The sequence below is a fragment of the Pleurodeles waltl genome, chromosome 1_2 (assembly GCF_031143425.1).
Source record: "Pleurodeles waltl isolate 20211129_DDA chromosome 1_2, aPleWal1.hap1.20221129, whole genome shotgun sequence".
NCBI classification, from domain to species: Eukaryota; Metazoa; Chordata; class Amphibia; order Caudata; family Salamandridae; genus Pleurodeles; species Pleurodeles waltl.
The window spans coordinates 331,108,541-331,122,422 of NC_090437.1; the positions used below are offsets into that span (position 1 = coordinate 331,108,541).

The 13,882-nt window shown below is 44.8% G+C and overlaps 1 protein-coding gene across 1 annotated transcript in view; it reads right to left on the reverse strand.

Moving 5' to 3' along the window:
- FOCAD (focadhesin) overlaps positions 1–13,882 on the reverse strand; it is a 1,081,710-nt gene that overhangs the window by 919,766 nt on the left and 148,062 nt on the right. The window contains exon 5 of the mRNA XM_069239095.1: positions 8,970–9,074. Within this exon, the coding sequence (XP_069095196.1) occupies positions 8,970–9,074 (105 nt within the window). The remainder of the gene's footprint in view (positions 1–8,969; positions 9,075–13,882) is intronic.

Below are 13,882 nucleotides of genomic sequence, written 5' to 3' on the forward strand. Positions count from 1 at the left end.
AATTTTGGAGAATATGGTGGCACTTGGCTTTATCCTGGTTGCCCAAGGTGCTGCCTGTGGAACTGTAGGCTCTGAATATTGGAGAATTAGATCAAATGCTTCCCTGAGCATAGAACAGATCAAATAGATGAAAATGTTTAAAAAATAACATACTATTATGATTGAGCTGGTCAACGGGGCGAGTATTTGCTCATGGCTAAATCATATTTTTGGAGGTGGAGGAATGAAGCTTTTTCAAAATTGTGTTGGACATCTTTGGCATCTTTACACCGATTTACCGTACAGACAGAGTTTGGACTACTCCATCAACTGCATTACCTATATCAAACATAACTTTCCATATCCAATAAAACGAACTAATGATAATGAAATGAACTGGAAATCCAATTATGGTTCCTTAGAACGTTTTGAGCCTGAGATAAATTTTAAGGTGAATCATTTAGTGATTACTGATGTGTCCTATATTGCATTAATAAATAGTGGAAGAGGGAGTAATCGACAACATAAAACCATTGCCCTATCAGAACTGTAACTGCTACAGCCATATTTTCTTGCTCCCGGTTACTGTCCCTGAAGTGACGTGCCCATCTATGGTGTGTGACATGCCCATCTATGGTGTGTGACATGCCCATCTATGGCGTTTGGAGCTTTTCCGGGCTCTAAAGTCCAGAGAAAGTGTTAACAGGTTTATTCAGCCTAGAAAGTTCACATGTTCGTATACATTTTTGTATTCCTTTCTCATGATCTCGTTCTCCAGCACCTGTGTACTTCCTTTGTTTCCTGAAACCACGCGGTTCTCATTGACGGTTTGTTTGTTAATATTTATTTGTACCCTACCTTTGCTTAGCAGCGATAATTTTTTTTTTACTGTTACAGAGACCTTCTTGTCAGATTATTATGTGATTCAAATATATATTTTTTCTTTCTCAATAAGCAGTTTAACAATTCAATTAGAATCAGCGCAGAAATTATGACACTACATTTGCAGATACCATTACTTACCTACTACGTGATTACTCAAAACAGAGAAGTTCTGGAAGAATGTGGTCAGCAAAGTGAATAATCTATTGATAGTGCCATCACACTAGACCTAAAAGAGGTTCATAGGGTTGTCATTGATAGTAGCTGAAAAGCATATTGCAGTAGAATTAATGAGGCCTTCATTCTCGGCAATTCTGCACGTCTGACTCAATTTATGCACTTTATGAGACATAATTCACTGCAATGATATGGAGAAATATTACATTATTGTACTTCACCATGAGATCACATCCGAAAGGATGTTGAAATGTAATGTATATTGTGGATCCCTGAAGTTAAAAAAAGACTGGATGTTTGACAATCAACATATACATCCTTGAGAGAGAGGATGAATTGTAATTTATCAGATGACCTTATCCACTCCGTAATTTAATACATTTTATATTATCAGCATTTGTAAGGCGTACATCTTTTATAATCATGGATAGAGATGTGTTATTACACAGCCAAGGATATGTATGCGATTGCCTGTAGAAATCAGAGACTTGAACATTCATAAAGTACAAAGAGTTTCTATTTAATAACGAATTCTGTGAGGATAGCAATCTCTTGAACCTTCCTGGTCTCACAATGCAGTTTTCTTTAGCGTTTAAGATGTTTTGAGAATTTTATGAATCACAACACGGAGAGACAATACTCTTAGCCACGCGCCCCTTACAAATAAATATAAAACACTTGCCTTTTGTTACGCAGTTTCTGGTCAACTCACAGTATACATTTTTTTCAAATAAAGGAAACAGAAGGGAGTTGTGTGTATGAAAGGTACTAAAGATGGGCGAGTCAACAAATTAACGAGGAGAGATGAGCCAGAGCTGAGCCAAGGGTCTGGCTTGGATCTCAGAACCTGTGCACCAGCCGAGCCTTAAAAAAAAATCTGTTATGCAAATCGTAGACCAAACATCACGTAAAATATGATAAAGTCTCTACAAGAATAAAAAAAAGTGTATTTCTTTAGCACATACAGGTTTTGACATTTATATGTCACATCATAGCAGTGTACTTTATTAAAAGAGTTAATTTTTAAACATGAACCTTAAGTGAACTAAGAGGCAAGACAATTGTCATGTAAACTCTATAGTGGCCCAAATTAATATAGAGTAACATTCCTTAAGTTAAAGCTTTATTTTTACCTCTCTGTGCTCCATTCAGGTGTTTTTATGCAGCAGAACCTCGACCCGAAGTTATTTAGAGCGCTTTAGGTAAGCAGCACCCATTACATCACACAAGGTAACCAATCACGTATAGGGATGGAGAATTGAAGTGGTCTGCCACGAATCACAAGATGTGGAACAGACGCCAAGACTCGAACCCGGCCCAAAGTCAACAGCTCTGGACGGAATGCCGCGCCCAGAGTGAGGGGAGACATGCAGGCAGAAGCCACATGAGCTCGAGGATCCAACAGAACTTCGAGCTGAGCTCCAGCCAGGCTTTCAGCTCAAGTCTAGCTCGCGCTTTCAGTGGCTCGCCCACCTCTAAATCGCAATGCAATTAGATTAGTCAGTCAGTCAGTCAACTTTATTCGGCAGGTTGCCATAAAAGTGCATACAAAGATACATATTACAACTCTATAAATAATATAAAACACATTTGAATACCATAAAAACATTGTCTAAAAACAGCATATATACACCAAATCCTAAAACTCCTTGTAAATGGCAGATAGGTATACTAGACACAAGTTAAGATTACAAAAATACAAAATTTGCAGACGTTATCTCTAGACAAAACTATTTACAACTACCTTGTAATGTTATGTAGAAATCTCTGAGAAGCAAAATTAGATTAGTCATATTAAAAGACAGAATTAGCTGTGTGTCAGGCTTATAAATCAGTAATTAAAACGAACCCTACAATCAGCTACTGGAGTTCTCTAGCTTCCCCCTCTCAAAAAGTAGAGTCCTAAACGGTGAACGTTTCAAAACAAAAAAAGGCATCCTGGTAAAGCTGTGCTCTTACTGCCATTATAAGAATTGCCCATGGATAACTTACACGTGTGTAATTTCAGGCAGATATTTTAAAGTTCCAAAATATAAAACGTTTAAAGACTTTAAAGTAGGCCAACAGCTGACAAGTGAAGGAACACAATCATCATGTCAGAGTGCAAGGCCATGCAATCCAGAAAGCTACTAAGCGTGCGGCGAGACACAGAAGTGAGGATTGTTAGCAGTCCATGCTGGGATAACAGAAGCAGTGGGGGCAGACATCAGAACCCATCACGCAGCTGGCTGAAGGGAATGGGATAAGACATCTACACCTGAAAACTGCTCAACGGGTTCAATGATGATCGCCACTGGAGTTGAATGGTTCGTTCAGCTCATTATATGTCTTTCATCCTACGCTCCATAACTTTTGTTCTTCATTACCGGATGGTCATATGACTATTCCATCGATTGCCACAGCAGCTGGAATTCACAAAAAACCGCCCTTTACCGTTAACCATTTAATTGATTAAAGGTATGTGGTCCATAAAAAGCTGAGTTTATATCAGTGCTTAATTTGTGCTTGTTGTTTCCGGTGCACTTATGTTTGAGGGCCGGGGCTTATTCTTCTTCCTCAAGCATTTGCTGAGAGCAAAAGACACATATAGGACAGACGGAGGAATGGAAAAACGAAAAAGCGTCACAAAGGGAGAAAGTAGAAAGCTGCTAGAGTGAGCTGAAGGGGCAGGGGGTGGATTTATATGGATTGAAGAGTCTCGAGATGGCTTCAGGATTACGCCGCCTCAGTATTCCGTGTTCACACATTTAATTGCAGCAGCCGCGTGTTTAAAAGGAGGGCTTTGGGCACCGGCACCTTTTTATTTACAAATTAAGCACTGGTTTGTATGTTCCCAATTCCACCGAAGTGAATGAAACAAAATTCCGAAAATTGTAAACAACGTGTTTACGATAAGGCACAAAACCACGATTGTCTTCCTTTTCTACTTGCATGCATCATACATTTCACAATAGTTCAACACCGGCCACTGTTTCTAAGGATACCAAAGTCAGGAAAGAACTCGGTCGATTTATTGAGCAGATTTAACTAATGATAAAATTTGGTTGAACCAGGGCATGAGATCACGAAACAGACTGCTGTATCACACACTAAGGAAACTAGACAAACAAATGAAGCAAGAACACACCTAGAAGGCTCTAGCTGAATACCCTGGACTTCGTAGCGCTAGACAATAGCTGCAAGGCTCAGGTCAGCAGTTTCATCTACCCTGAGCTTAGCAGCACTAGACAATGGCTGTGGGTCCCAAGGGAAAGGGCGCTCCTTCCCTTGGCTTCCGAGCCCTGGATAATGGTGCCGAAGCCCAGGGGAGGGGACCCCCACGCCTCTGAACCTCAAAGCACTCACCAATGGGCTAAAGGCAAAGGCTAAAGGGCAATATTCCCTTGTAGCGCTAGACCACGGGAGGGAGGCCTAGGGGAGTGGGAGCCCGACTCCTCCGCCTCACGGCACTGTGCATGAAACAATATCAGGCCCATAGCTGCTGAAAGGACAGCTGGAGTAATGCTACCAGGCGACAGGGGCATTAGGCGCCCAATGTATCCAAATTATGTCTGCAGTATACTCTGCAGTCTGTTCACACAGACACAGGGGGCTTTTACTTTGCACCTGGACCATGGCACCAGGCAGTGCTACCTGCCCCACTTGCATGAGCCTCACAGCCATACTTCAAAACTACAAGGCCCCTGCAGAGGCAGTTCCTCCCTCGTGCCTCAAAGCCATGGTCGAAGGCTGAATGGCCCAAGAAAGGGGGCACCATCCCATTAGCCTCACAGTGGTGGACGTTGGCTGGGAGAACCATTTGAAGGAGGCCACCTCAGTGGTATAGCTATCACTAGTGGTACAGGTGCAGTAGCACCAGGGCTCAGGCGTGTTAAGGTGTCAATGCACCCAAATTATGGCGGTTTTACTCTCCATCAACTGGAGGAAGAGGGTTGGGGAGTGGGGGGTAGGATTTACATTGCTGGCATAAAGGATCATGGCGCAATTGCTATTCAACCTTATGGGCCTCTCAGCCATGGTTCTAAGTTGCGAGGCCTGCAGCTGAGGTATGGCTCTCTCCTTGGTCTCTCAACACAGCACCATAACTGTACGGCCCAGGGGATAAGACCCCTCTCAGGGCATATCTATAAAAAATGCAGCGAGTACAGTGGCAATGATTCTTGTTATGTTAAAAGACCATGCACATCCTTTTATTGAAATTGACGTACTGAAATTGTGAACTATACAACTTAATGCACAAAGCATGTGATCTAGGTGGAGTTGATGGTGTATATATATTAAACAGTAAAATATCCAGTCTTCCGTTTGCCACTGTCTTGCTACACTTAGTCAAAATGGTCTTCAGTGTTACCCTAGCTTTCTCACTTTTGTTGCACCCAGATAAAACAGATGTTACGATATGCTATATTTTTTTGTAGAAAATGGTACTGCTAAGTGCCTTGGTGCTAAAGCTGATAACATAATGATCCTTAAAACGAGATCTTTAGAATTTGTTAAAAAGCCAGGTATTGATGGATTTCCAGAATTCGATTAACATGGGTTCAGAATGAACGGCAGCTGGAAGGGTGTCTAAAATTGGGGTGCAGCAATGAAGAAGGATATGTCCCCATATATAGGCATACTAGTTATTGGCACAGTTTGTAATAACTTATTGTTAGAGCATAAGGTTTCGTTTGATAAAATAAGAATTTGCCGGTTATAAAGGCAGAACAATGGAGATTTAAGATTGTATATACGATCATAAAGGCTTTAAAGGCAACTCTAGATTGAATGGGTAGCCAGTTCAGGGTCCCATAGGAATGGTGATATTGGGTCAGGTCTTGAGATGTTGAATATAAGGCAGACGGAAGTATTTTACACAGGTTGAAGTAAATAGACACGTTTTTCATGGAGAGCTAAACAATGGCCTTAGTGTAAAGCAACCTGTATTGACTCAAGATGCAAGTGTGTGTGCCAGTTTCGTTCGATGCAAGGACAAAGTTTATTCAAGATCTTGAGTTGGCCAAATCACATACCAGACACTTTGGCCACTTGTGTTTTGAGTGACAGAGTGGTGTTGAGATGGATGTCGGGTTTGCCTAGGACATTGGGTGGCTACGGAGGAGGTTGCATAAATTCAGGCTAGCAGGTTGCAAGCTATGAAGGAGATGCTTTTAGCATTATCAGCACCTCAGTTGTGGTAGGATTTACAGTCAGGAAGATAGAATACATCCATTTATGTGTTGATGTAAGGCAGTTGGTCAAAATATTTCTATCTTGTCCATGGTTCTTATTTGTAATGGGACTAGACAAGCTAAATATGAGTGTTGCCCATGTACATGTAAAAATTGACCCCTAGGCACTGTAAGATTAAATTACTGGGGAGAGGACTCACCATTATGGGACACCACAGTTCAATTACTTATGTGGGGAAAGCAAAGGTGGTAACTTAGGGATCTGCTTAAGGTCAGAAAAAAATTATGTAATCCATTTGATCTCTTGGCTACCCAGCCGCCCCACTTTAGATAGAGTATGGAATGCTCTACGGGTTTTATAGTAAGGCAGCAGACCAGCTAAAAGTACCAGTGTCCCAACACCCACAGTATCAAAAAGGCATTAAATCATCCAAAACAGATAGGATCACCAGTTCCATACTGTGTCCTGACCAGGAAACACCTTGGACAGCATCCAAAAGATTGCCTTTAACAAATAGCTGGAACTGTATAAAAACAGTTTTACCAAAAGGTTGCCAAGGAATGGTAGAAGGGAGATTGGTTGAACGTTGTTGAGATCTTGTGGGTAAACGATTGTTTTTAAAGGTAGGTCACAATTGCAATTTTTCACCCAAAGGGGAACACATCTTGGCCCAAAGAAATGTTAAACAAGCCCAGCAGTTGAGCTTTGAGAAAAGGAAAACACCACTGCCATCAAATAGCAACATGGCCACCATTTCAAAAAGTTTGGACATCTGTCCTATGGGTCCCACTAATGAGGGACAATTTAACTGCCCACGGCATGCACTAGTTCCAGACAGCATAGGTGAATGCTTTAGGGAACATACAACCAAGGAGCAACAGTGGTGAAGCATGCAGCACTCAGTGCCCCAGGCAGAGTGAGGTACGCACATATGGTGCTGTTGTTCACTGTTATTCCAAAATTATATCCAGCAAAACAACTTATGACAGGCACACGCTGCCTTTGCCGCATGGTACCCTGCAGTATCAGTAATTCCAGGTGCAGTATTACCACATTGGTTTTAACACGACAGGTTTCACAATGTGCGGAGCATATTATCACTCAGCAAGCTCAGTCAACCTGCATCCAAGTTATTCTCTATAGCCATTACTATTCATGACAAAAGAATCATTACATGTGTTTCCTGCTCTTTAAAGACCCAGATAATGTGTAAAACCAGCATAGTGGGATTACTTGAATACTCTATCCCCAAACATGCAGGTGGTGCATCATAACCCCCACGCCCCACCCTTCAGAAATTGCTGAGGAATGGATAAAGACGTTGTGTACAAGAAAAATGTTATGGGTGAATGGAGGATAGGAAAGAGGGCCGCGGTACCCACCAGAGAGCTGAACAAACAGGGAAACCTGTACAAGTGTAAAGCCCACCGAGTACCAGTGAGGTGGGTTGCTCAAGGATGGATGATTGCCTCCATCTTAGCTTTTTCTGTTAGACTCGACAGCCATTGATGGAGGGAAGTCTGGGGAATAATTTTTTTTTTTTTTTTTTTTAACATCTAGGATGTCTAAGCCTGGCACTTACAAAAGGTGTATTTCATTTTCTGGTGCAAGTTATTTGAGTAAACACAAAGCATGGGCACAGGACGTCTGTCAATACGCACTGCCAGATAGACGCATGCTGGATGCTGGTCGGAACTACAGGTCCAGTGGGATAATGTGGTTCGACTATGATGTAGTTGTAGGATAGAGCAACTGTACCCAGACAGGAAGTATGGCCCCACCAACTGACAGAAGAGTCTGAGGTAGAGAACATTTTCTACTCTCTTGTGAGACATCTCTTTTCCAGACAATGCTCTTAGGATCCAGAAATTTAAGCCTCCCTGAGGACCCCTGGACACTTGAGGGTGCCTCAAGTGGGTCATTACCCAGGAATATGTATCCCTGACTGGAATAACACAGTGACACTGGGTTTTAAGCAGCCTGATGCCAGCTAGGTGTCCAAGTTTCACAAGTTACCCTTTGATTCTTCCCATGCAAAATTAAATTGAACCACAACTGTAGCATGACTTTTGTACTTAGTGACAAGTGGTTAATTAAAGAACAAGTCGTGATTGTGACACACAGTGTGCTTCCCAAAATAAAATATGCACTGCTTGTGTGTCTCAGTAGCACCGAACTGCTTGCGATAGGGTTGCACGCAGTGGAAAATGGAAGAACTTAGTTTATACACATACACAAGGAGAGACCACACATACAGGGACGGCTGTGTACATATGCATTCACGAAGCAGCAGTTTATGTACATATGTGACTAATGTGACTAACAGTTCGAGTCCCACCACGAGGCAGCAAGGTACACATTGTTCAGGAACAGAACAGTTCCACGTCTAGAATTAAATTTAGGTCAACAAACTACAAAGCACACTTTTCTCACATGAAGATAAAGACTTGCCGGACTTTACTGATTTAGCCCCGCCTGACAACTTGCCACAATCTCATTTTAATTGCAAGAGATTTTCACCACGTTTCAGGTCTGTTCTCCCATGATAAAGTGAGATATCTGTATCGGAGACTCGGATTAGCACTGCAGGTCAACAATCTAATAAACTAATGAGGACATTAAAGCTGTCAGAAGTCACACACGGTGCACTGCTAAACCATTAGATGGCTTTAAAAAGATAGATATTTGAATGAACGACGTAAATTTGTGTTTATGCAGCACTTCTTTCACATAATTGAATGATTTTTGGCACTCACCGTATTGCATACAAACATGAAGACGGCTCTTCTGCGTGTTTTTTATTCTCAAGCACTTGCCTCTGCAGTAATTTTCCAATTGCGTTCACCAGCCCCTGTACATTACTGTGAAAATAAAGACAAATATTTACCTACTTAGGTTCATAATGTACTAAGGAGTGAAAATTGACTAAACCTTAACACGAAATGAGGATCCACATTTCCATCATGAGACATCCCTACCATAGCCTGCTTGGACCCAATGTGCTGACCTCCCCACCACCATTTAAAGTGGGCCCCCAGAGACTTGCAATGTATGGAACTGTCCAATAGAAGGCAGTTTTTTATCAGTGAAACTACCCTCACGACATTCTTCCCCCAAATTCCATTGCAAAGCCCCATGAAGACTAGTGATAACAACACCCAATCCACGTGCAGGAAGGTATCTCACTTCAATCTTTTATCAACCTCTTGTCTTCACTATTCCCTACATTAGCTTCAGGGCTGGCTACATTGCTTTTCAAGAATTCCATTTCACAAATTACTGGCTTGCGTTAATAAACCAACTGCGGCCCTCAGTACCAAACATAACACATGGTCATATAAGGTGCCAAAGCAGGGAGTGGGTAGTATCTATTAGTATATTTTGGGGACTGCAGGTGCTAGAAAGCCAGATGAGGAAATAAGTAGCACCTCCCCGCTTTGTCACCCTACTCCTTCATTCTGTTAACGGGGGCAAGTACAACGGGCTGGAAGTCCGCAACAGCGGAAGCAAAAGAATGAACCAGAGAGCTGCTCTAACTAGTCTGATTGACTTGAAGATGCTGTTTGTAAATTCCATCTGCGTGCACTGAATGCGGAAGAAGAAAAAGAAGAAAAAACTGCCTCAGAAAAGAAATCGGCAGTAATGAACGATTGAAATTTTTCCACCATAAGAGTTAAACATCAAAATACACAGTACCCCAAAGTTGCAAGTCAAGGTCAAAAACTCAGAGTTACTTGCATCTGAACATTCCCATCTCCGAGGGGATGATATACTCGATCACTTGGGACAATCTAGGTTAGTTTTAACCCCAGACCACTGCTTCTTAACCTGTGGTCCAAGGGCCATTGGGGGTTCACCAGGCCTACTGTAGAGTTCTGTGACAGTTGCAAACTTTAATAATGTTAAAATGTATACATTAAAATAAATAAAAGTATATATATATAAACAAAGAAGTAATATGGAAAATTTGAAACCCATTTCTAGATTTGACTCGGAGTTAAACAAAATATTGATATATTTTAGCATTTGTTTGGTGCATAGTTGTTTTTGTTTTTTGTGTATTGTTTTGAGATTCAAATTAAAGAAATTGCTTTGGATGGTGGTACACGGCTTCCAATAATGACTAAGGGTGGGTCCCCAGATTCCTGTAAAGATTCAGTGGGGGTTTACAAAGTTAAAAGTTTAAGAACTACTGTCCTAAATCTTACTGAAGGATACTAGCAAATCCTACAGAAAGAGACTAAAACGGAAAAAGCTTCAGTCTCCCCTCAATATCACTCCCTATTCAAGGGCATGCCATGTTGTCTACATGAAGTTCTGGAAACCTTTCAAAACTGAATGACAAACTCTGTGGCCCCCATCGGTAGAACTCTGATGCTTAATATGCCAGTGAAGTGAAAATACATTAGTTTGCACATCAATACGGCTAACCAGCCCTAAAACTAATCACAAGAAAAAGACGCTGGCCAGGAAGGCTGCAAACTACTTAAGGTATAGCATCAGATCAACACATTCCAACCTAGCAAGATTTAGGCTATTAGGAACTTCCAAACCCCAAAATTTAAAAAAGAGGGTAAACTTTTCTCTGATTCCTAGGACATTATTGTCTCTTCTTATCCAGGGCCATAACCAGAAAAAGAACAAGTCTCCTGGGAAAATACTTGTGTGCAAATACATCTATTACATCTTCAGACTTTTGGAAAGGTTTTGTTTTACAAAAGATGTGCGAGATTGGATAGGAGGCCTGGAGCTGTATTATCCCAAATTGTGTACAGAGAATAGCCAGAACTAAATTTAAGGAGCATATCTGTTAGAGACGGTTCTGACCATCAGGTCTGCCCTGATTTTTCGATTTTTGACCACCTGGTTTTTGACTGTTTACTGTGAGGAAGCCTTCTATGAGGTGACTCACGCACAGTAAACACATGTAAAATGGACTGCGCGTGTTTACCGCCGGTGCTGCCGTGCTAAAGAAAGGCTGCTGTGGCGCAGCAAGGGCAGGAGGCCGCGGGCAGGTTACATGTGATCATGTGTGCGCATGGATGTGCACCCATGTGAGGGCTGTGGGAGGAAGATTTGTGATGTGCGCAGCCCAAGAACTGCGCTTAGGTAGTCCTGGTGCAGGAGGAACTATGCAGAGTGGGTGGTGACCTGGAGTAGGTCTCATGAGAGGGGTGTATACGTGTGAGGGAGAGTCAGTGTGCTTACTGTCTTTTCACTGTAGGGACACTCAGTTGAATGACAATGTCAGTGCGCTTAAGGTATTTGCATTGTGGGGATACTCCATTAAATGTCAATGGGAAAGGAGGGCCTAGGGTGCAACTCCAGTTCTCTGGGGTCCACCGAGACCAGAGTCACACCAAAGTACACTGTAACCTGTAAGAAAAGAATGATGCAGTAGGTTACAAGAGCATAGTTGTACAACTTATGGGTCATCCAGGGATGTCATCTTTCTCTGACTCAGCTCAGGATTAGGGCCAATTACTGCTCTGCCCAGTTGCTTGAGCAGGGCCTTGCATCAGTCAGCCAGCTGTCATTCCGTGCCAGGAGCAACCTGGAGAAGCCCTGCGAGGAATGTCAGGGAGGAGGGGCTGAGACTTTCAGAGCACATGTGGCAACTAACTCCTGGAGGATGCCATTTTGAGCTATCCCATAAGACTGTGCAAGAAGGAGGGGACGGGGGCAAGGAAGTGATGTGGCACATCTGGATAGACTGCTGGACACTTCTGCCCCTACTTAAAAGGTCCTGCACAGGGGAGAGCTCTCTCTCTTGGCTGTGCTTCACTGCTGGACACTGGGACTGCAGACAGGCAGCATGGACAACTGGAAGGATGAACCTCCTGACTGCCCTTGGGGCAGGGACTCTGCCCCTGAAGGATTCCAGGCCAGCGAGGCGAATGCAAGGGCCAGGCAAGCTGGCACCGTTAGCCCCCCAGAGGACTAGTTGGGGGAAGGACTGGGCTAGCGCAAGGAGAGCGCGCTGCCCAGAAGGAAAAGAGGGAACCCAGAGGAAAGGTTGGCGCAGGGAGTCAGTGGGACTGGCTCCCGATGATCTGGGACCCTTCCAGGCCAGGATGCCCAAGGAAAGTGCTCCTGGTGGCAAGGGCTTGTCACCAGGAGCAGAACGACGCACAAATGATGAAAATCGGCCCTTGGGGGCCCGAGATCTCACAGGAAAAACGATGGTGACCTTTGGGAAAGCAGCTACGAAGCGCGTGGAGCTCCACAGCTGCTTGAGACTGTGCCCCCAGGGTGGGTCAGGGCTTGGGGGCTGCCCCAGGAGGAAGAGGAGCAAAGGGGAGTGCCGTCGCACTCCCCCTCTCAGCAGAGGAAGGGGCCCTGGACCCCATCCCGGGGCCCCATGAAGCCTGATCCATTTTCATCTGCCGCGGAGTGAAGGGGCCCCTTGCGGCAAACCCAAGCTGGGGAGCGCCGTCACGCTCCCCGCGAAGATGTGAGGAATGGGGGGGCGCCATCGCGCACCCCCAGGAGAAGGAATGTCGGGGGCCGCTCTTGAGCCCCTGTGAAGAATGCCAGGAGTGGCCCGGGACCCCATCCCGGGGCCCCGTGAAGATTCAGGAGTGGGGGGGCGCCGTCGCGCACCCCCAGCCGAAGCAGAAGCCGGGGAGCGCCGTCACGCTCCCCGTGAAGAAGGCCAGAAGGGGCCCCGGACTCCCAAGAAGAGGAGGGCCTCGGGGAGTGCCGTCATGCTCCCCGCCACGGTGAGGAGGGGCCCCAGACCCCATCCTGGGGCCTCAAAGATGACGGGAGGAAGGGGGGAGTGCCGCTGTACTCCCCCAAACGGCCCATCCGGCCGCAAGTCTTTCTGAGTCTGCCCGCGGGCAGACCTCAGGCAGCAGGCCGGCTCCCGCAGCCGCACCCGGATGTGCTGGCCTTGCGGGGAGCCGGCGGGGGCGGCCAGGGTTGGGCTCCCTGGGCCGCCCTCCATCGAGGGATTCTCTGTTTGGTGCGGGGGTGTCCGGGTGGGACCGGCACCCCCAGAAGAAATGGCACAGAGCGAGGCACAGCGGCTCTCCCCAGCTCAGCGGGAGAGCCGCTCATCATGTATGCGGCTGCCCCAGCATGCTTTGCGGGGCGGGGGCCGCAATTTCAGCCCCCAAAACGGCTGTGGTGGCCCCAGGGAGATGGGGCCACCACCAAGTGAATACCCAGAGACAGGGGGAGCTGCAGGAGCAGCGCAGCCTCCCCCCAACATCGGTTGGTGTCCCCACCCTAGGTAGGGTGGGACACATGAAAGATAACCCCTCAAGGGTTGGACTGGTGTTTGAAGCACAAGCTTCAGTGCATTTTTGTTCCTGCTTGTGGAAGGGTGCTTACCATAGGTGTAGGCTGGTATTGCCCCATGTATTGAACTGTTATTTTATGGTCAATTAGGAGTAATCCAAAAGTAACCTAAAAGTAATCCTAATGGTTATAGTGCTAGAATTTGGTCCCGTATGTTACCTGATTAGGCTAATTTGCATAATGACACTGACAGCCACCTCTTGGCAAGATGGAAGTATGTAATTACAAATGTAGGTGTAATTCACTGTACTGTCAAAATGTTGAATACTGTCAAATGTCGCCAGGGGGACACTGGGATTGTTTTGCCATGTGGATTGTTGGATTACACTCTCCCTTGAGGAGACTTGAGAGATTACATAATGTT